The sequence below is a fragment of the Drosophila rhopaloa genome, unplaced genomic scaffold, assembly GCF_018152115.1.
Source record: "Drosophila rhopaloa isolate 14029-0021.01 unplaced genomic scaffold, ASM1815211v1 contig_3, whole genome shotgun sequence".
NCBI lineage: Eukaryota > Metazoa > Arthropoda > Insecta > Diptera > Drosophilidae > Drosophila > Drosophila rhopaloa.
The window spans coordinates 14,368,723-14,391,635 of NW_025335123.1; the positions used below are offsets into that span (position 1 = coordinate 14,368,723).

General features: G+C 40.9%; 2 protein-coding genes across 3 annotated transcripts in view; both read right to left on the reverse strand.

The window, feature by feature from the left end:
- On the reverse strand, positions 1-850 carry LOC108040514 (probable 60S ribosomal protein L37-A). Its single transcript, XM_017118013.2, has 3 exons — positions 764-850; positions 391-526; positions 1-327 (listed from the first exon to the last, which is right to left on the reverse strand). Exons 1-3 carry the CDS (start codon positions 764-766, stop codon positions 182-184), a joined length of 285 nt encoding a protein of 94 aa, XP_016973502.1. The 5' UTR covers positions 767-850; the 3' UTR covers positions 1-181.
- A 3,143-nt stretch (positions 851-3,993) lies between these two features.
- The window catches only part of LOC108040510, a 28,030-nt gene continuing 9,110 nt past the window's right edge, over positions 3,994-22,913 (reverse strand). The window contains exons 2-11 of one of the 2 annotated variants that reach the window (XM_017118008.2): positions 17,450-17,626; positions 14,232-14,444; positions 11,620-12,438; positions 10,807-10,986; positions 10,321-10,743; positions 9,266-9,743; positions 7,561-8,157; positions 6,722-6,823; positions 6,064-6,222; positions 3,994-5,628 (exon numbers count right to left, since the gene is read on the reverse strand). In XM_017118008.2, coding sequence (XP_016973497.1) covers positions 5,382-5,628; positions 6,064-6,222; positions 6,722-6,823; positions 7,561-8,157; positions 9,266-9,743; positions 10,321-10,743; positions 10,807-10,986; positions 11,620-12,438; positions 14,232-14,444; positions 17,450-17,626 — 3,395 coding nt within the window. In that variant the 3' untranslated portion in view covers positions 3,994-5,381. The remainder of the gene's footprint in view (positions 5,629-6,063; positions 6,223-6,721; positions 6,824-7,560; positions 8,158-9,265; positions 9,744-10,320; positions 10,744-10,806; positions 10,987-11,619; positions 12,439-14,231; positions 14,445-17,449; positions 17,627-22,913) is intronic. The other variant, XM_017118007.2, reaches the window with a different exon arrangement.

A 22,913-nucleotide genomic window follows, 5' to 3' on the forward strand; every position in this document is an offset into this window, starting at 1 on the left:
TTCACTTAATAAAAAAAACGTTCATTTATTAGCGCTCGAGCGATTTATTAGCCGTTTTGGGCCGGTTTTACTGAGGATTTAGATGTTGGATGTTGGTTTTTTTCTCTCCCGCAGATCCGGAGGCTGTCGTTCTGGCAATGTGCTGGTGTACATGTATCCCGAAGGACGACATACGCCGAGCCTACTTGCTGGACTTGGCGGCCTTCTTGGGCTCGGCCTGGGTGCCCTCGCGGAATCCGTTGCGGAAACGGCGACGCACGACCTTCAGGTGCTGCATGCGACCGGTTCCGGTGGTCTTCCTCCTCTTGGCCTTCACCGACCAGTTGTCTAGATGGGTATCAATGCGATTAGTGCTGGATTACGATATATGTATGGGGGGATCAAACTCACAGGAACGCAACTTGGCGGCTGGGTAACCGCACTGGGCGCAGGTCGACTTCTGGATGTGGTAGGAGGAGCGGCCACAGCGACGGCACAAGGTGTGCGTCTTGTTGTGGCGTTTACCAAAGCTGGAGGTACCCTTCGTCTGTAATGTAAACACCAAGTGATTAGAATTTCGGCCTCAGGCAACACTTGAAAACAACCGAAATAAATTCGCCTCGTAATTTATCCCCTTAGCGGTTTGGCCAAGTGTCGAATTCTATGAAATTCGCACTCTTCAAAGCGACCACTCAATAAACGTATTGTTATTTCGCGGAAATTCAGTGGGATGTTTTGGAAATTAGGCGATTTTATTTCGGTTAAACGAGAATTTGCTGCGCACCATCTTGAGCGGCGAACGGTCGAAAAAGAAAGAGGAAGAGCGGTATTGACAGCTGCTGTCACAATATGGCCGCTGCGCAGGGCTGCATTTTTGACAGCAGTGTGACCGCAGAGGAATATACCGTCTGTGGTTGAAGAATAAATTAATTTATTTCAGTTTCCAACCAATGGTCTACATGGCCATCACTGCTTTTCTAACAGTAGCAGATTGGCGGCAGAGGCCAAATCAGCTTTCTCTGATGGAAAAACGTCGATTCTTAATATTTTTATTGAATTAGAAGCGAAATCGAGAGAAGGAGGGCAATTAGTGTAACAGCGCAAAATATACTGTAAATACCAATTTTTAATATACCATCAATTTGTCCAAGTTCCCAACCATCAGAGTTGCCCTTTTCGGAAACTGGCACTGCTGTCACTGTTAAGATTACGCTGTTAGGGGAATGCAGTTAACAGCAGGGATGTCAAATCTGGCTTTTTTCTTAGGGGACAATAAATACGGCTTTAAAAACCAAAAATAAATAAATAAATAAGAATTCAATATAATTTGAAGGCATATAAACAAATTTTCGAGACTTCCAGACATCCGACTTCGATTGGAAAAATTGCTTTGCAGACAAGTTACCTAAAACCTGCACTTTTAAGCCCATAACTCTTCTAATTTAAACCCGATTTTGCAGTGGCTACCTCTAAAATCCTGTGGTTTAATTTTATGACCCCTTTTCAAATTTTCGAAAAATGGGTTTACGGAAAAGTGTCCAAAATCTGCACTTCTGAGCTCATAACTTTTCTTACAGACATCCGATTTCGAAGTGGCATACCTCAAAATGATTGTGGTTTGATTCCCTAAAAATCTGTGTTTTTAGTTAAATTTTTTTTTTTTGGTCGATTTTTCGTCATTTTCAATGATGTTACCCCTTTCCAAATTTTCGAAAAATGGCTTCGCAGAAAAGTTACCCATAACCTGCACTGTTAAGGGGTTATCCGGGTCTTGGAGCACGAAAAAAAGCCTATTTTCGTGAATTTTTTTTAAAGATCTTACGACAGTTTCACAAATTTCATTTATTGTACATTAATGGTTATGGTTTGACCAACATTGTGTAAAAATTTGAACCAAAAATTTTTAAAATTGAGCCGTTGAGGCAGGCTTGAACTTGACCTCATAAAAAATTGTGTCCTTGCGGTAGGCAAAATATCTCCGCCAATTTTTATCTGAAATCAAAAAACCAAAATTATTCTGATAGTGTATGTGTTTCGCTTGTCCTCTACGAACCATTTTTTTTTTAATTAAAAATTGAATTTTTTGTAGCGCTTTTCATAAAAAGTGTAATTTTTTACGTAAATTTTGGCCATATTTTGGCTTATAAAATGAGTTGTAATAAAAAATTTAAAAAATCCCTCCGTTAAGGACAAGAGAATTATGTCTAAAAGAAGTGTGCAAAAGCAGAAGTTGATCGGTGCAATAGTTTTTGAGAAATCGTGACTACCGACTTCAAAAAAGTGGTTTTGAGAAAAACGCGTTTAAAGTGCCGCATCTGCCCGACGCCAGAGCCCGAATGGCCCGTTGTGACGTTCGACGAGCTGGGCCTTAAATTTCTCCCATTCCTACAGTTTTGCTTCGATCGACTTGAAATTTTCAGACAACATTCCTGAAACTTTGTACTATTATATAAAAAAATTTGAAAAAAATGAATTTTTTGAAGTGTCAAGACCCGGATAACCCCTTAAGCCCATAACTTTTCGTACATACGTCCGATTTCAAAGCGTTTGTGGCTTTTATTAATATTATGATTCCCTTAAACTTTACATGAGCACTTAACCAAAAATTAAATTCTTGAAATAATGATAATTGACTTTGCAAATATTATTATTTATTATTACTAATATTTTTATCTGCATTTCAAAAATAAACTTAGATTATAACAAATTATGCGCTTAACAGCACTTTTTACTTCTGCTAACGGTAACAGTGGTTCTTTTAACAGAAGTCGAAAATGCAAAGATGGCAGTTGTTTTATCTGCCAACGGATGGCGCTCCACAATTTCCCGCCGATTAAAAATTCAAAAAGCCTCCAGATGAAAAGTATTGCACTAAAAACCATCTTTATAATATATTTAAGATTTATTGATAAAATATTCAAAGCTGGTTAAAAAATCTTTTTGATTTAGCACATATTTATTGAAAATATCTACCGATGCCACCCATGCATTTAGGTTTTTACATTTTTTTGTTTTTTATAATCGTATGTTATAAAATATGTCCTACAGTTCGATGATAGATCAAAAATAAATGTTATTTACAATAAACAATGTTTGTAGTCGAGGTAGTACTTCATTCCAACGAAAGTTTCGATTCAAAACTGAAGATACTCAAAAAAATAATCGCCGATTATTTTTTTGGTGAAGAGGTTTTGGTCGGGCTTTTTCTTGGTCGCATCGGAATCCATGGCTTCGGAAGAACTCATATTAATGAGGCTCCTCTCTCCCATTTTTTTTAAGGGTCATGAAGGCTTAAGATTCGGATTTGAAAAATCATTGAGCAGCGTTTTCGCTGCAGTTTTACAATCGCAATGGGGGAGTTCCCAAACAGGACTTGGGATTTTACATTTCTGCCCCTTGAGGAATCGCAGTTCCGTCCAAAATCCATTGCATCGCACAAGACCAATACCAGCTCTATATCCGCAAGTAAACACAGTAGTTCATCAGGACGTAGAAGGAGGGCCAACCACGATGATAAAAAATCTGCATCGCGAAGGATGAGGATTGGTCCAGGTGGTAGTGCTTCCCAGTGCCCGAAAAGGCCCTCAATGACTACAGAAGATTTCGACTATGACGAAAGGAGGATTTCAATTAAAGAGCCGTGCCATCACTGTAAGAAAATTTAATGATGTTAGTTGGTTACCAATTTTTGGACTTAGTCGATTGCACTCCATACCAAAAGTAAAATCTGGGAAAGTTGTAAAAATTTATACAGAAAATTGTGAAGTATCTTGTGCGAAGTCTGGATTGTAACAAAAAATATAGACAGGTTGATAACTAGAGAAAAGCAATTTGATCAATATTTTACAGATAAAATCGGTAAGGGTATTATTTCAAGGAGTTCTTTATTACATATATATACTCTTTTATAAATAGTTATTATTAAGAATTTGAAATGGTATTAAATACTTCTGTTTCGCCCCAAAAATAAAATGAAGACAAACTTTTTTAGTAAAAATATTCATTGTTTTATTTATGAAATAAATTATTATTATTTACATTGGAAATAATGCACGAAATTCAAATAATATTGCATACTAAGCGGTATTTTAGCACTGGACCGCTCGACGAATACACACTCGAGAACAAAATCTACAAATTACAAGACTCTAGAAATACAAATACAGGGCGATACACATATATGTATAAAGGTATGTAGGTTAAAAAAAATAATGGAATGGTGCAGCTTGGTGCGGGTTAATTATATTATATTCTTCAGATGCTGTGCAGATTTTTATACTGTAAGTTCTGTGGCACGCGTACTACGATTTCATTATTATCGGTTGCGATTGATAGGTGATTTAAATGTGGATTTATCTTGGGGGGAAATGGATGTGGGTGGTTCTATCTAGTGTTAATGTTTACGTAACTAATTTGCGACTATGAGCAAGTCGATTTGGCTTGAGACCTCAAACGAAACCAAGTTGCACATAATTTGGCTGCAGCTTTGATCTGCTTGCTGGGTGAGGGGGGTAGGTGAGAGGGTAAAGGGGAAAGGGGCGACGGGTGGAGGGGTTTTGGGGTGGATGTGGGTGCTGGTGCCTTGCAACTAATTACTACGCCTCGACTTTTTGCCCTGTTCACGCCTTTACATACAACTAATTCATAGAGACAATTTAACTAAGAACCTTACGAAAGCTTTGCGAATAAGTTATACGAGTTCGGACCAAATCTGAGCACGAGTGCACATTATACATATGGAGGGGCTTCCCCGCAGCCCTGGAGCTTTAAAAACCATACAATTTAAACTGATACTTGGTGCTTTTATGTCTCTAACTAAATCTTTCAGTAATATTTAAAAATATTGTGAAATTTTAGACATTCTTATGGGTGATTTAGGGTCACCATAGATAGGGCTACAAAAACAGAACACAAGAGAAAGAAAATTAAAAAAAAAAGAATAAGTGATTATAAATCACTATATACTTTTATAGTTTTAACCATGAAATAAAAAAATATTACATTTTGGAGTCACAAACCTAATATCTCTAGATATTTCTTTAAGCTATGGTTCTTAAATCTCCAGAGGCCCCAGTATTTTGCCCCGAATAAATGTCGCATACGAGTATAGCTAAGTATTGACTTGCAAGTTAAAGGATCTCTTGCGCTGCTTTTCGCTATGAACAGAAAAGTCTCCTCCACAATTTGCCGAACCCTTTTCTCGATCTTACATAACTAAAGCGCGAAAAAAAACTGTTGCTAAAATTAAACAAAAAACGTTTCGTTGTTGCGCTCGCTGCAGCTTTCAGATTGCGATTCCTTAATACGAATCTGAATCCGAATCCGATTCCTACGCCGACTGCTGGCCTCGACTCTCGTTTTGGCTACTGCCGCTCCACGTTGATGGTGATGACCATGGTTGGTCAATAGTGGCCGCCACCACCGCCTCCGCCGCCACCACCTCCTCCACCGCCGCCGCCGCCACTATGTCGGTGGTGGTCGCGCCTGCCGGAGGACTGATCCCGGTCGCGGTAGTCGCCGTTGCGCGAGCTGCTCTTGTGGTGGTGGTGGTGGTGGCGCTTCTTCTCGCCCTTGAGGCACACGTCCGACACCACCGAGGACACCACCATCTCGGAGTCATCCCGCATGCCGTAGTTGTCCCTGCCGCATCTGTTTGGTAAGAGGAGAAAGGAGAGGTTAGAAATGGTTTCTATCCGGGGTTTCTACTCGTCATCTCTGGGAGCATTTCAAATCTCTCAATTTTACAACATTTTGACTTCTTTGACTAAATCACTTCAAGTATTTCATAAACCCTACAAAAGAAATCATTTTACTCAATACAATAATTAATATATAAAAAAAAGGGATGCCCCTTAACTATTTTATTTTGAAATTTAAAAATGTTGAAAATAAGTTAAAATATAGGTATTGCTATATTTTTGTTTGTAATTTGGAAACTCTTATTTATGAAATCTTAAATATGTAATTTTTAATATTAAAAGCACCCCAATTTAAGTTGTGATTTTGGTTGTATTCTTTAAATATTTTCTAATTTTTGAGATTTCAATGACACCTTTTGATGATTTCATTATAAAGGTAACCCACCTGTCGAGATTTTCGCGGGAGCGCTGCATGTTGTCGCGCAGATTGTCGCGGGATCGGGTCATGCTGGGCGGATCGAGGGTCTCCTTGCGGCGCAGAGCGTTGTGCGAGCTGTTCTTCGAGGCGGACTCGTGCAGGTTCTCCCAGGCTTGGCGGTAGTACCTACGGAAAGAAATATTGTTATATTACTACGGAGTCTTCATTTAAAAAAAGTGTATTTATTTAACTCCAGGAACTTAAAGATGTTATTTACATAATTATATATCAAGTTTTACATACAAATGTGCTAATAACTACAGTTTTTCAAAAAAAAAAAAAAGGTATTGTAAAAAAATGATATTTCATTGCATATATTTAGACCTATATTAATTTGCTGGTTGAATTTGGTAAGCTGATATAAGAAAAAGTCTCTTAGCAATGATTTATTAAAAAAAAACTTTTTATAGTTGGATTTATTTTAAAAGAAGACTTTTTTTCTGCATACTATTAGACACCTTTATAAGTGATTTCGAAACTCTAGTGATTTCGAAACTGTAGTGATTTCGAAACTCTAGAGATTTCGAAAATTTCAAAATCCTTATGATTTCAATAACACCCCCTATATATTTCTTAAATAAAAAACCTGTTATTCAGTATAGACTTATTTAAGCTAAGGACCCACCTGTTGAGTCCATTGCGTGATCCTGAGGTGGAGCTGTCGAAGCTGGCCACAGTGTTGCAGTCGGGTGAGGCGCGATGGCGATAGTGTTGCGTGGTTCGATTTCTGGGGATGGCAAAGAAATAGACCCATTAGTAAGTCTTTTCACTTTTTCGTGGTAATGCTGAATGCCAGGACGAAATAGTGTTGGGTTAGTCACAAGTTCAGGCGATAAAACCGGGTTAAAAACGGAGAGCTACGCACACAAAGACAGAGACAGAGAGAGATGAATGGAGAGAGACGGATAGAGGGGGAGCAAAAGAGACAGGCAGGCAAAAAAAGACAGAGACAGCGATCCAGGCGTGCAGTGTGTGTGTGTGTGTTGCTGTGTGCGTGTGAAAGAGAGTCCCGATCTGTGTGTGTGTGTGTGTGTGTGGGTGGTAAATGCTTTGATTGACTGATTGATGGAGGTGCAACAGCAAGGAGTAGGTGGAATATCGCCTCACAGCCCACAGCATTCGCAGCTTTTAGCAGTTTTCAGGTTTTTGGTTTTTTTTTTTGGTGTTTCAGTGTTGCTTGTTTGATTGACTGACTGACTGTCTGATTGATTGTTGTTTCGTGTGGTGTTGTTTGGTTGATTGACTGATTGATATAAATGTTGTTTGCTTTTGGGCTGCTTACATTTGTGCATATGGCCGCTTTGATTGTTCTTGCTCATAAGTTTTGTTCGTTTCGTTAGCTTAATTTCGTTTTGTCTTGCATCTTTGGCACGTTTTCAGTTAGCTAGTGGTGCTCCAGGTAGTAGCAGGTCTCTTTGGCTTGTTTCGTTATACTCTTTTGGGGATGGCCACACCACCCACTACATGTGGGTGCTGCTGAAGAGTCCGGCCCGTGCGCGATAGCCACGCCCATAGCTGCTGAACTCCCGCCGCCCCAGCTTCTGGTCGTCAAAGGGCAGGGCCAGTACGTTGTACCACAGGGATGAGGGCGCTGCCACCAGGCCACCACCGCTGCCCGATCCGATGCTGCCATAGTCCGTGGCGCCACCACCACCACCAGCTGCTCCTGCACCTGCACCACTAGAGCCACCCGGGAATAGCTGAGCTAGTTGGGCGGTGGAGGCGTAGCTGGTGGCACTGGTGGCCGTCGCCGTGGCATAGCTGGGCAGTCGACTGGGCCGCGGTATTCCGATCCCGATCCCGATCCCCATCCCCATCCCGATTCCCTGGGCTTTCTTCGGCTGGCAGTTTGGTTGGTTCTGGTACTTCTGGTACTTCTGCTGACTTTGCTGCTGGTACTTCTGGTGGTACTTCTTCTGTTGCTGCTGCTGTTGCTGCTGTTGCTGTTGCTGCTGCTGCTGGAACTGCTGCTGCATCTGCTGGTGGTGGTGATGATGAGCATGATGATGTTGGTAAGCGGTTAAGTGTTTGGCTAGGTGCCGCCGTTGGCTGTTCGGGGTGCTGGCGAATGGTTTTGCCCAAAAGACAGAGAGTGGGAGAAGCAAAAACGAAAAAAGAGAGTTGTACAACGAGAAAGAGAAAGCTTTCGATGTTCAGGAGTGTGTATGTGTGTGGTGTGCATGTGTGTGTGCATGAGAGACTCTCTTTTTAAGCCAAAAAGTGTGATAGATTTTAAATTCCGGGGTTACGTTACTGAAAACCAAAAAAAAACACAACCCTTCCAAAGTTGGGGACTCAGCGGAGAAAGAGAGGGGGTGAGACAAGGGGCAGAGCGAGACGGAGACAGCGTGTGTGTGAGCTAGAGAGATGGGGAGAGAGAGAGGGAGAAAGGGACGGGGGGTGGCTGGGCAAGTGATGGTGACCCCGACAACGATCGACTTTCCTCCACACAGAACAAATTAATTGATATGAAATTACGGTCAATCTGATCTTATTCAAATTTATATCGTTCCCCCTTTTGCCCAAGTCCACTGAGCAGTATGTAATATTCTTTACGGCCTAAGAACTTTAAAGTCAAAAGATTGAATTTTAAAATGTCCATATAAATGTATATATATATAACATACATTAATATACATATGCAAGAAATTAATATGCAGATCTTAGTATTTAAGAATTCACAAAGCCATTATATATTCAGTAGTCCCAATCAATTTCAATTTGTATGTCAAATTATAAATAAATTCCATTGAGCAAATTGTTTAGTCTTAGTTTTCTCCGTTCTGTGAATTGTTTTACCTAGATATAAAATATAATTAAATAATTTAACTAATTCTAACACCTCTGCTAAGTCAAGGTATTTTAAATGCATTTTTAGAGTTTTACTTTAACAACACAAATATTCCTATTTTGCTAAGAAAATATAGTTTGTCAATAAGTTGGGTCCTAAACGATATAAAAGAACATATACATCTCTATTATGAGCCTATTAAATTGTACAAAAAAATATATAGCATTTGTAAAAATATAACCAGGATTGCAGTGTTGAGATCTAGTTCGAATTAGTATGATTGATCTGGGTGGAAGACCACATTGACCTCGAACATATCGGATTGATCACTGATCCCATTCATTTTTCTGTGCCAATTTTGCCGGCCGGCAGACTCACCTTCGCACAAGGATCACGATCGTGGTGATGACGGCGGCCAGGAAGACGAAGCCACCAAAAGCGCCCAGAGCCACGATGGCGCCCAGATTGAGTTTGGCCTCCTTGGTCTCCTTGCGGTCGGGATTGTCGACGGCGAAGGGCACGTTGACATTGGGCGACTGGTTCTGCTGAATGTTGACGCTGTCGGGGATCTCGTTGTCCTGCGGATGCGAGTTGGCGATGATCTGCTGCGTGTTCCGGGTGGTGCTCTCCACTCCGCCGCTCCCTGATGATCCGCTCGGGACTCGGGTGCGGGGTGGTGTGGGTGCATATGTGGAGGGTGGCTGCGGTGGCACCTGGTGGGTGGTGGGCGGCAAGGCCGCTGGCGTGCTGCTCGGCTTCTTCGGAATGAGCACGGGACGGACGGTGCGGCGGGGCGGGAACTCCTCGCGAACGGTTCCCGGCACTGGTGGCACATTGATGTCCTCCTCGGACTCAGCTGGAAATATGGAAGACCAATAAGTTGCAAGTCGGTATGTCAAATTAAATCAAAACTAATATAACATTATTGGGTCTTAATGAGGTATTACAAGTTTAGGGTTTTCAAAATAAATTGAAATAATTCGGGTTAGTTATTTCAGATTTGCCTTACATTTTGTACTTTTTAATGTGTATTTTTTTAAAATTTTTAAAATTTTTGAAAAGCCATGAAAATACAAAATATAATACATCGAATGAATCTATAAATTAATCATATATGAAATCAACGATGATTATTTTAAGAATATAGGATCAAATTAATATCTTAATAGTCATTAAAATATTTGTCATTACAGGAAATAGCTTCCAAATACGTTTTAAATTTGATGTAGTTCCAAAATGATCTTATAAACTATAAAATATCTGGAGATAAGATACTTTTCTGTCATTATTTACTGTAAGTGATTTGCAAAGCCATAACAAAAAGGCCATTTCGTGACCGTTTTGAAAAGCGCATTTGCATGCAACAAAAGTGTTGCCTGGAAATGTGACCCTCGAACCCAGGAGGTAAGCCCAGTGCCTTGCCCTCTACTCACATTCGCCGTTGATCTCCACCTGCGTGGGACTGAGGCTCGGGTACGTGCCCACTGTGCTGGTGGAACTGCCGCTGATTCCGCTGCTCGCTGTGGAGACGGCCGGGCGGTAGGGGGTGCGGCTGGTGGTGGAACTCTGGACGACGACCTTGGGCCGGAAGGGCGGAGACGGGGCCGGGGGCGTGGCCACCGACGAGGGCACAGGGACGGTGGGCGCAGCCGTGGGCTGAGTGGACGGCTCCAACTTGATGCAGCGCGGCAGGGCACTGCTCCACTGGCCACTGGCCAAGCAACTGAGCACTCGCGGTCCCTCCATGCGATATCCCGGCGGACAACTGATCTCCGCCTTGGATCCGTAGTACGTGCCATTGGGCGCATGGATAATGGTGCTGTAGTAATTGCCCGGCAGTGTGTCGCACTCCACAACTAAGTGATATGGATGATAAGGATTAGCATTTGGGAGTCAGTGGATCAATCATGTATACTCACTCTCGCAGCGGGGCGGTGGTCCATTCCAGCGCTCATCGAAGTCGCAGGTCAGCAGGGCGCGTCCTATCATCTCGTATCCTTCCTCGCAGGAGTACTTCACCAGGCTCAAGTAGCCCACCGTGTTGTTCAGCAGACCATAGGAACCATGGGCAATGCTGGCCGGAAGACCACATTCGATATCTACAAAAGGATTACCCATTAATTACCATGTCCTAGGAATAACACTCTAAAGATGGTTGTAAACGATTCAGCATACCACATGCGAGGCATACCACAATCTATTAACTATTAAGAGTATTACATTTTTTTTTTTTACTTCTGACTAAAACTTTGTTAAATGTGTAGATTAATGAGTACAAAATATCCCAATATAGGTTACTAAGCTCGTAATAATAAAACTAGTAATCGAAACAGAAGAATTGTATGAAATATTGGCATTAAAGCTTTTGTTAATATTGTTAATATTTGATAAAAAAGGATATTTTAAATCGAAAAATCAAAAGTTGTGAATTATTTTTTTTTGGTTTTTTTTTTTTTTTTTGGTCAGTGTTAGATTGAAAACGTTTTTGTTCACTGCTATAAGTGAGCCCTGCATTTAGTTGAGACAATTGAAAGTTTTATGCTAATTTCTTAAGATCATTTCTGATTTGTTTAAATTGCCCAGTTCATTTCACAAAAAAAAAAAAAAAAAAAAAATTTCTTAAGGCTTTAAATCCAATTTGCAGCTGCCTACTTTTGGGGGACCTTTTTAAGTAGCTTACAAACTCTAGAGCGGCTGCACCGTTTACAAGCTTAAATATTCTTGCTACTCACACTTGCACACCGGCGGGAACTCGTTGTAGAAGCCCGTCTCCAGACAAGTCCGCGTGGCCGGACCCACCAGCAGGTGGTTGGCATCGCAGCTGTACTTGATCTGGGCGCCCACCTCGAATCCGTTCAAGGCCACCATCGTCGAGTTGGGCGGCTGCTCCGGCCGTCCGCAGGTCTTCGGCTGGTGCTGGCATATAAAGTTGAGCAGCGTGTTGCAGTTGGTGTCGCTCCACAGCCATCCCTTGGAGCCATCGAACCGGGCGCAGTCCTCGTCGCCACCCGGATGACTCCAGAAGGAGACGGTCAGCTCGTCGCCGTTCACCCACTTCCAGCTGCTCCGATCGCTGCCATCCCGCACCGCTCCCATCCAGTATTGCGAGCTGACGTCACTGCGGTGACGTCGCCACAGCTCCCAACTGATGAAGCCCTGCAGCGCCGGATTGCTTTCGCTGATGAGGGTCCCACCGCGGGATCGGCAGAAGGAGAGGGCGTCCAGGAAGTTCAGCGGCTGGCGGTTGTAGAAGATGTAGCACTTGCCGTTGTACGAGGCCAATGCCCCCGGCGGCTGATCGCGGAACGTCGGACACCGCTCGATGGGCAGCGCCTGGTCCGTGTAGACGAACGCCTCGCAAATGGACAGCGGATTGGGCGTGCTGTTCTCCAGGTGGACACTCACAAAGGCGCCCGGCATGGGCGGATTGCAGGGCAGGAAGAGAGGCTGGCCGGCCTCCAGGAGACCCGTGAATCGGTTGCAGATCGGATTCGTGCCCAAGTCCGGTCGGTTGTTGCCCACTCGCACCACGATCGTGGCCGGCTTGTTGCCTGCAAATGGGTGATCAAGGTTATTAAGTAATACATAAATAAAGATATCAATTTAAGCCAACCCTAATCTAAGACCCTACTTAATTTTATAAATAACTTTTCAATTAAGAACTTACTATTTCTTAACACATTGAACCATTCTTTAATGTTTTAAGCATCAATTTATGATATTTTTGTTTTGAGTTCTTTAAATTTAGTTTTTATTTAAAACACAAATTTTAATAAATATTTAAGCATTTAAGAACGTCATAAGAACCTAAATATTTGAAAACTCATACGCAGCCATATTTAATTAAATAGCTTCCATAGCTTACAAATTTAATTCTCTATACAATATAAAGTAGGTAAATATCTTTATATATATTTATGTTTTTAAAAGCGAAACAAAGATATTTTCAATTTTTAAAAACGTAAAGTGATCTACCAATTTGTAACAATTAATTATTGAATTTTAAGTATCACAAAATTGCAGTTAAATAATCTGTTTTTTTTTGTTTGGCTTAGTCGTAATACCCAAATAAGCTATTTTATTTTTTATTTGGCACATTCGATTGATCGTAGTTTCTCGAAGTGTAAAACTGCAGCTTCAGCTATTTCTATTGGTATTCCTGTTGTCACTATTATTGTTATGGCTTTGTCTGTCAGCGGGTCAGGCGGGTTCAGTTGAGTTCAGTTCAGTTTGGCTTGAGCCGCAGATTCAGCTTCATCTTCAGCCGCAGCTTCAGTTTTAGCCTCAGCCTCAGCCAAGTGAAAGTAATCATAAATTTCGGGCCGCACTGACTGACTCACTGGGTCTGGGTTTCTTGGGATCGGAGATGGAGATGGTGATGGTGACCGAGTCGAAGTCGAAGTGGAAGTCGCTGTCGTCGCCAGAGCCGCACGAAAATCACATAACCAGCCGCCGATTCGAAGATCCGAAGATCCGAGGAGATGGAGATGGGGGACTTCAGGTTGCTGGCAAGTGAAAGCATTAGGGAAAACTGGCTGGCAGTTGTTTGCTTTCGGCGGCAACCCTTTTCAAACAAAGACGGTGGGGGAGAAGATCGTGCAGCATTTGCCATTTTGTTGGCAGAGGTTTTGCTGCAAAAACCTGGCCGACTGGCAGGCTGGCAGCCTGGGAAAACGGGGCATTGAACTGTCCACCGGGCGAGAGAGTTTCGTCCACATCCACATCCACATCCACATCCACATCCACATCCACATCCACATCCACATCCACATCCACATCCACAGAATGCGGTCCGAGCAGGTCTATTATACGGCTTTATCGCCGCTATATGTTTGCGACAGGTTTAGGGTTGGGCCGCCGTCGCGATAATGGTCGACTGCGGTTTAATAAAGGCGAAAAGTTGCTCAATTTAATCAATTTACCCGAGGATTACCACGAGCTAAGCGCCATTTACGTGATATTTTTCTTATTTGTCGACTTGAGTTGCCACAAATTATGGTACACAAGCTAGGGAATAATTTTCGAATTAATTGTGGTATTTTATTTATTCACTTTCCATTTCCTATTTTGTTTTTTGGCAAATTGTATATTATACAAAAAACTTAAGAGCTCTACTCTTGAGGTAATAAAAAGGAGTTTATTCGAATAATTTAATATTAAGCTAATCTATGACAAAGGTAAAGCTATTTACCATTTCTATCAGGGCTGCATATTTAATTATACCCCTTACTCGTATAAATGCTGTATTGCAATCTTTATATTCTTCTATATCTATTTTTTGTAATATTTTTTTAATTACAAATATTGTTGTATACTCCATATTATGTATTATACTTGAACTCACCGCAGCAGGACTTGCCGAAGTCCAGGCGCACCAGTTGCACCATGTAGGGTTCCAGGAGGTTGACATACCACCAGGGGGATCGCTCCGCCTTGGTCAGCGAACAGGTCTCCGGAGTGAAGAAGGCGGACGTGGAACCATCGATGGCCTTTTGGGGGGCACCGGCGCCATCAGTTGAAATCTGCATGGGCGCTTTGCCAGCAGCAACATTCAGAACTGTAGGTAAATTAACAAATCATTTATTAATTTAATTGCTATTAAAATGACAATTATGTGTTGATTGACACATAATACGATGTAACAAAATAACCGAGTTGAAAAAACGCATGCAACATTTTCTAATATTTTCGCATTCAGCACGGTCCACATTTCAATAATTTCAATAATTCAATTTCAATAATAAAATTTCTAATTAGAACCTTTGGAATGTTGAAGGTACGATCGATTTTTCTTTAATCAGATAATTCTTTAAATGAACTATTATAATTTTAATTGTTTTGATATTTATAAATTGTCATTAACTTATTCTACTGTTGCATTTGAATTAGAAAAATGCAATGAAATACATATATTTTCCATGTCAACTCTAGTATAGTCTATGTATATATTTTATGCTAAGTGCAGAGATAAGGGTCAAAGGTAATTGTTTGGGAATTCAAGGCGCAATGCGGCGATGAAGATCAGTCGTGGGCTGATTTTCCAGCGATTCGTTTGTCCGTCAGTTGGCGTCGGATTCAGTTGGTCCGAGGGCCGAAGTGCCGGATCGCCGGAGTGCCAGAGTTCCCAGAGTGGGCCCAAGGCCCGGCTAATTGGCCGCGGGCCCTGACACGGTTTGTGGCCAAAAAAAAAAAAAAAAAACCGATAAAGCAAAACAAAACAAAACAAAGCCAAGACAACTCAGAAAGGCAAACATAACCCAACAATGTTCTGCCTGGCGAATTTGTCAAGAGACCTTCGTTCTGGCCCGGACCATTGTTTATTTTTTATTTTTGGACAGCGGAGATTTTCGCTGGCCAAAAAAAGCTAAGGCAAAAGCAAAAGTGAAATTTAATGTCGGCTCAACTTTTACTTGCTCACCTGGCCGGGGCTTAATTACATCGCTCGCCACGCACTTCTGCGGCATTGGGATTCATTAATCAGATGCATCTGTCGGATAAGACGGGTTTGGATCCGAGTTTTGAGCTCAACGGCTTGGAAACGCTTGACGGCTGCTTTCCAACCTCTAACCCCACCCCCCCCCCCCCACACACACACACACACATACACTCTCTAAGACCCCAGCTTTTCTCGCTGTGTATCAGCAGGTGTTGCCTTGCCGGTGTGACAAATGCCTTTTAATTGCTTTTAATTAATTTCCAATTGCCTGCCTGCTGTGTCATGTCGTATTCGAATTCGAATTCCAAAACTTGGCCTACAGATCCACAAACAAAAAAATACCGATTTTCAGGTCGGTAATCTCGGCTTTGTTTTCCTTTTCTTTTCTTTTATTTTTCAGCGTCATCAACTTGCAATTAGCAGTGACTGCAGGGGGTTGCAGGGCTAAACAGCAGCTATATGTCTACAAATCTCACGATTTGATCGAGTCCGTATCAAGGAATTTTAAGGGAATATTAATGAATCCACGCAGAGAGGAAATAATTAACATCAAATGGGGTCAGCCCATGGAAAATACTGTACTTTATAACTAAAAATGCATTTTAATTTGATATGACTTTCATTATTGAAGTTATTTAGATTATAAACGCTTTTTGAAAAACACAAAGTGAGCTACGGATTGTTTAGAAGCTATTAACAAAAATTTCGATTTGATTGCTTTTTTTTTAGGAAAATAATTTTACAAATGTGTGTGAACAATTTCTGTTATAAATATTAAACTAAATTTACTTCGAAATTGTGGTCCAATAATTTAGATTTGATATTTTGTTGGGCTTAGGTCATCTATTTAAAAAGTCTTTTTCCCTTTATTTCTTTGAATCCCTTTAAAGCATCATTAAGTACTCGTTAAGTATTTTTAAAAACTCCCCAGATTTTCTCAGGCTTTATCAACGCATATCAACACCTACTACTGCCTCAATCGATCGACTTATCCATGTGATCTCCCAACAAAAGCCCCGTCGAAAGTTTGATGGATCGTTGAAGTGCCGCCTTTTTTTTTTTTGAGAACTATTTTACGCCCCCCAATCGATCAATTCATTCATCGAATTCCAGTATTCATTGATTATAAAACTATTTCCCCGCCGCTCTGATTGTGTCAATCAATTCGGTTTTTGTTTGTCTCGGCTCACGGAAGTGCATGTCTAGTTGGAAATCCATTTAGAATATTTGTTTATTTTCGTGCCCGCCTCATTTTACTCGTGTTCGTGTTTCGTGTCTGTTGGCTTCAATGTTCGCAGCTAAAAGTGGGTCAATCTGTTGAATTCTTCCCACTTCGCGGCTTCTCTTTTTCACTTTGCTACACACACACGCATTGGATTTTAGCCCAATTTTGCGCGATTTGTTAATCATGTTTCGCTTTTGGTCAACAACTTTGCATTCAATTGGAATGCCATTTGCTCTCTTTTGAAACGGAGAGCATACACGGAAAAAATGGATCTATTTGCCCACTTGTGTTTGTTAATCTACAAATTTTAAATGACATCGTTTCTCTTTAAAGAAACAAATAGTTTGTTATATTTAACAATATTTTAAAGAAGCTTTAAATATTATGAACTGTTTTAATTATGAAATTTATATTTTTGCCTATTGAAATTATATAAGTTTTTTGCCAAGCGTTTGGTTTTAAAAGTATATAAGAAAATTAAATTTTGTTACTGATTCTATTTTGATTTTAAATTATCTTTTTGGTCGTAAGAAAATAGGCATTTCTTTTTTGCTTTTAAATATTTTAAGTTTTAAAATAGATTTAATTTGACTGCTCTTTGAATATTTTTGTTTTTGTCTTACAAGTTGATGACTTTAATAACAAGTTGAGCAAATCAGCTTGATAGTTTGGGCAAATCAAATCTGGACAAGAAGAATACATATTTTCTTTCCGTGTAGAGATATTTTGAGAACGCTTCAAATTTCGTTTCGGTGAAAGTAGTTCCCAGTCCGCGTCCGCGTCCACGTCCACGTCCGATTTGGAATCGAAGTCGCCTCTGAGGCGCTAATTGAGTTGACGAGCGGCGGGCGAGGCGAGTTCGTGTCCGCAGTCTTTTGTTTGGTTTGGTTTGCTTGCTTACCGCAGAACGGGATGCCCTCGGGCACCCACTGCCCCTTGTCGCAGACACGCCGCGCCGGTCCCAGAAGCTCGAAGCCGCGCTCGCAGCTGTAGGATGCCACCGTGCCCTGGGTGAGATTCGCATTGGAGAAGACCACGCTGCTGTGCGCCGGCGATCCCGGGAAACTGCAGTCGGCATCTGCAAGTAATTGGAAGGGGAAGGGAAAACAATATTAGATTATGTGGCCATCAATTATGGGGAAATATTCTTCATCTTCTGAGATTGCCCCGAACCGTTCTCATCGCCACTCCGTTCTGCCCCTAAGCGGGCAAATCATTTTTGATTGATTCCCCAATTAAGGTGCGAAAGGGGTTCTCAGCGAATTGAGTTGCCCAGCCAGCTATTCTCCATCATTTATCAAATTAATTCCCCTCACAGATGCGATTAAATGTTGATTAAAACCGACGAAGGGCATGAAAAAATATTGATTCTAAGGTTCTAGTGTGTCGGGTATGATTGAATATTATTTAATTGAATTTGAAGAATTTGGGAAAGCTGAGAATTGATTAAATAGATTTACATTTTACGTTGAATTATGAGCTTCGATTATGAGCCTAATAACAGATTTCATTAAAAATTGATTAACACATTAAAGAAGCATGTTTTTGGTGGAATAGTTTCTAGGAATGATTGAATTTAATTAAATTAAAAGATTTGATTCAATTATCTCCCTTAAATAATACTTTTAAACATATCTCGTTTCTTCTGAAGCTCAGAAAAGGTAAATTTAGACAGACAACTATCACATTTCCCAACAGACTTTTTGTTTAAGACATAAGTAGTTATTATCAAACGTTGCTTAAACTAAACACGTTTCTTGTTATGATTTGTTTTGATGTCCAATCAAAGAATCTAAGGTATTTGAAATTATTACATGTTTTTTTCTTTTGCCGCTTTGTCAGGGGTATTTTCCCCCACCATTTGATTGACAATTAAGCAAGTTCCGTTCCAGTTTGGTCACTCGACGCCTGGCGAAAAATCTCTGGCATTCGCAGATTGCAAAATGTTCTCGACTGTTGTTGTTGTTGTTGTTTCTGTTGTCAATGCAAAGCGTGAGAAAATGGCCACAACAACAAAACAGAAAAAAAAATAAATAAAATACAGCCATCAATTTAGTTGTAGCTGCTGTACGAATACGAGTATCTATGCAAAAATGCGAGCCAGCCGTGTGCAATAATCAAATGTGTTGCTGCTGCTGTTGCTGTTGCTTCTGTGGCGGCATTTGTATGATTAGTTATTCAATTGAGCAGTTCCCAGGCTAACCGACTATCCAACTATCCAAGTAGCCAATGTCATGAGTTTGATTCATCCCCGACGCTGGCTGAAATTGTTCTTGGCCCAGAGCTGGCTAAGTGCGACTTTGCATAATCGAGAAGAGGGGCCAGTTAAAAGGCAGTCAGTGAGGCGGCGAGGCATGCCATAAATGGTCGAATAACTGCAACATCATTTGACCAACGGCCAACAAGCAACCAGCAACTAGCAACAGTGCAACTTTCCAGGCAGCTGCAACAGCGAGAAAAAAAAAAAAAAAAAACAAGTCGTTCCTACACATTGCAGCCAGATGCTGGCAGCTTCTTATACAATCCCGATGCCAATGCCAGTGCAATTTCATCATAACGGTGCTCCTAGGCCAACTTAGCCACTCCAATTCACTCGAAAAGCGGATAAATACAAAATGCTACACACAGATATTCAGGTATATACAGATATAAAGTTATAAAGATAGAGAGGCAAATCAAATTAGTTCGGGCAAATTGAAATTAACAAAAGAGCAACTTTAGGCGAGTCATTTGTCATGCAGGGCAAACGCAAACTCAAACGCAAATTAAGAAATCAAGTTCATGAAACATTTTCAATTTCGGTAAAGTTTTGGTTTCGGTTTCGGTTTCAGTTTCAGTTACAGTTTATTTTCCCCGTGAAAGATGGAGAAGGGGCAGACTTAATGACGACTCCCACGCTGTGCGTCGAAAGAAACCGAAAGAGCAGAGGACGACCCAAAGGTTGCCCAGTCGGCCATGCATGACAATGTGGCTCCGCGTTCGGCACCATACAATTTTTTCTCTTCTCTACTACTTTTTTTTTTGGCTCTGTACTTTGGTTTTTGTTGGCTTTTGTGCCAGGTAGATTTTAGCTGTTTTTTTTTTTTGTTGTAGTTTATAGCCCGAGTGGGAGCTAATACCTTAAAGTGCAAAGGCAGCCAGCAACTTGTTGCTTTCATTTGCTTTCTATGTGCGCGAACTTAGTGAAAGTGATACCCATACACTGTACACACACACACACACACACACACAATTGGACACACAGACATGTGTAGCACGCCACCATTGACAAAACAACAGCAGCAATTTGTACAACAAGCAACTACAGCAGCAACTTCAACAACAAGCAACTAGCAACTAGCAACGAGCAACGAGCAACTAGCAACAACAGCATTATGGAAGTTGGAATATTCATTGTGCGCGTCTTGGCGCGGATCAAAATCATCTAATAATCATTATAATCATAATAACCGTTATAATTTCCAACTAGTTTCGGACATGGTCCGTTGTTGCCGTTGTTGCTCTTGTAACAAATTACCCATCAACGCCTTTTCTTTGATTGCCTTGGCATTGTGTGTGCCGGCCTGTGTGTTTGCGGGGAAAAAGGAAAAAGTGTAGCACCAAAATCGAAATTGTTTGCACAGTTCACCCAAAAATTAAAAAAGAGAATTGAATGAAAAGAAAAATGATTGAATGGCAGTGGTGGTAGCAACAGCAGAAGCAGCAGAAGAAAAAACGAAAGCGGGATTTAATTTGGGGTTTCTGTGGTCTGTGGAAGGGAAAAGATTTTTTCCAGGCAGTTTGTATAATAGAAGTTGAAAAATAGTGACCATTAATAAACTACAAATGCTCACATGAAAAATTAATACAAAGTACTTACACTGACAGTTGGAAAAAATTAAGCACGTTGATAGCTTACTTATTAACTAAAGTAAATTTACTAATTAAATTGCCATAATATACCCATACATACAATTTGAATCTAGCTTATTGAATTATGTTTTAATAGTTATTTCAGAAAATAAAGAACCCAAAACTGATTTTAAAAAAATTTAATTTTGTAAAAAATATATATAAATTAATCCTCATAAAATATTAAACATTATTTTCTGCCCAATTTTTTTAAATCTATAATTTGAACAAGTCTTTTTGTTAAATTCCCATTAAATTATATGGAATATTTTTGTTTAGTGATTTACCTAATGAATTTGCTTTCTTTTGGTACAAATAAAAGGTTATGAGTGTTATGGTAAGCCATTGAATGAACATTTACCGCATGTCTGGGCTTTATTTATATGCAAAATACTGGTTTCAAATCAGCGTGGCAAGTGTGAATGGTCCACCGTTTCCGCTTCAGTGCAAGCCTCAATTAATGCGATTCAGCGGCTTAAAGTGCAGCTGAACCTGCGATCGCTGCGTAGAAAGTTTAGACTTGGTGGAGGGGGGCTTGCTGAGTTAAGAGCTAATGGTGACCCCCACTTAGGCCCAGGCTTCGGTGCGGTTCGGTCCCAGGGCCAGTCCAAGTTTCAGACCCAATCTCAGTCGCAACCTGCGCATTAGCCCCTCCTTTCCTCCTTTCCCCATTTTCCTTTTCCCATTTTTCATATTCCACATTCCGCACTGCACATGCAGCAGGTCTGCAATTTGCGTATGTCGGCTAATTTCATTTTAAATGCAAGTCCACACCTGGAGGCATTTTTACCTGGGGTGTGGCCGAGCGTCTTGTTCGCACGAAGCCAACCGCCATTGTTTCTCCCCGTTTATTTGGGCAGCTCATTTGCTTGACCCAAGCGCGATAATTAGTCTTTGTGGCTTTGCTGAGTGGGAAAAAGCTAGCAGTGAAAACCTAAATGGGGAAAACCTAAAAGAAAATCCGGCTAAAGGTTTTCTGCAGTGAGTGCAGTTCTGGGACGTCATGCGCTGATTGCCAAGCGCCTACGCTTCGTCGATTATTCCGCCGCATCTGCTGATCTGGATGTGAATATCTTGACTGTGTTTTTTTGGGCGGAAAGTGCAAGTGCTGCCACCGCAATCCGCACCCGATGGCCCAATTGCGATAGCCTAGGTTTTCCCTACCAAACCAACCTACCTATCTATCCATCTAACTTACTAAAAAAAAAAGACTAACTAAAATGGGGGAAAAGAAATTTTCTTTCCATTCACCCAAGCGGCGGGAGACTGGTCGAAAAGCGGCTCAAACCGTTAGCCCCCGTCATAATGGTCATACCATAATGATAATGATGATGCTGCTGATGATGATGATGATGATCATCGGGGGGCTGGAGAGTTTTGGACGCTGATTGGTTTTGGATTTACATAAATTGGCGCTGGACGCAGCTTCTCCTTTGCGGCGCGCTTCTCTTGACCCAGTTAGTTGGGTTTTTTTTGGTTTGGCAAGCCTGGCTTGTCGGCCAAATTAGTAGAACCTCGTTAAAATCGCTAACACAAACACACTCGGAGCGTCGGAGAACTTTGAAAAGATTTCGCAAGTGGCTCGGTTTGCGCAATGTGGCCATTGTTGCTGTTGTTGGCGGATGCGCCTGGCCAGACGAGACTTGTGCAAGCTGCAAGTTCGTTGCCTAAGTCTTTTGATTTGAACTTCCGCTAGAGGATCTCTCTAGGGTATTAAAGGCTACTTCGGGCACTTACTGAAGAAAAATAAGTAATAATATTAAGAAAATTTAGTTTTAAATAGTAAGAAAATAAAACAACTAAAACTAAACTAAACTAAACTATCCTACTTAAGGTCACTACTCTTCCTTGTTTTTGATGGAAAACAAATCTAATAAGCAAACATTTTAATTTCCAATACTTTCTCAGTTGAAGTTATGAAAAAAGTACAATTTTGTTATTTGGTAATTAATAAATATTATTTTATATAAGCTTCTATTTTGATAAAAAAATATTTGTCCTTCAAAAACCATACATATTATTATTGTATATACATAAAAATACTTTTTAAAAGATAAAAAAAATATATGCTTAAATATAGTTTTGTTTTTTCAGTGTATCTTTCGGCCGACTGCCCTTGGCTCTTGGTATTCTTCGGCAACCGTTCGTTCTTGCCTTTTGGAATTAATTGCGCATAAAAATTGCCCATCATGCGCATTAAATGAGACATCAAAGAACGTCTATGTGAGCTAGTTGGCTGGCTAAGAGCTGCTAAGCGTATTAAATAAACATGCGCTGTGACTGCTTCCCCCCACCACCCGTCGGATACCACTCTTTTATGTAACGGTACGCACAACAACAATAAATTTCAAGCGTAAACAGTTACGTAAAACAACAAGAACAGGAGAAGAACGAGAAGAATTGCTGCTGGCAGTCGACAATGACAGCATCCATTCCGTTGCCCACTGGTGGTGCTGGTGGTGGCAACATCTTTC

Bases quoted from the DNA above. Each gene is read 5' to 3' on its own strand.
- LOC108040514 (XM_017118013.2), bottom strand. The intron at 328-390 runs GTGAGTTTGATC...ATACCCATCTAG, and splicing joins AGCCGCCAAGTTGCGTTCCT to ACAACTGGTCGGTGAAGGCC.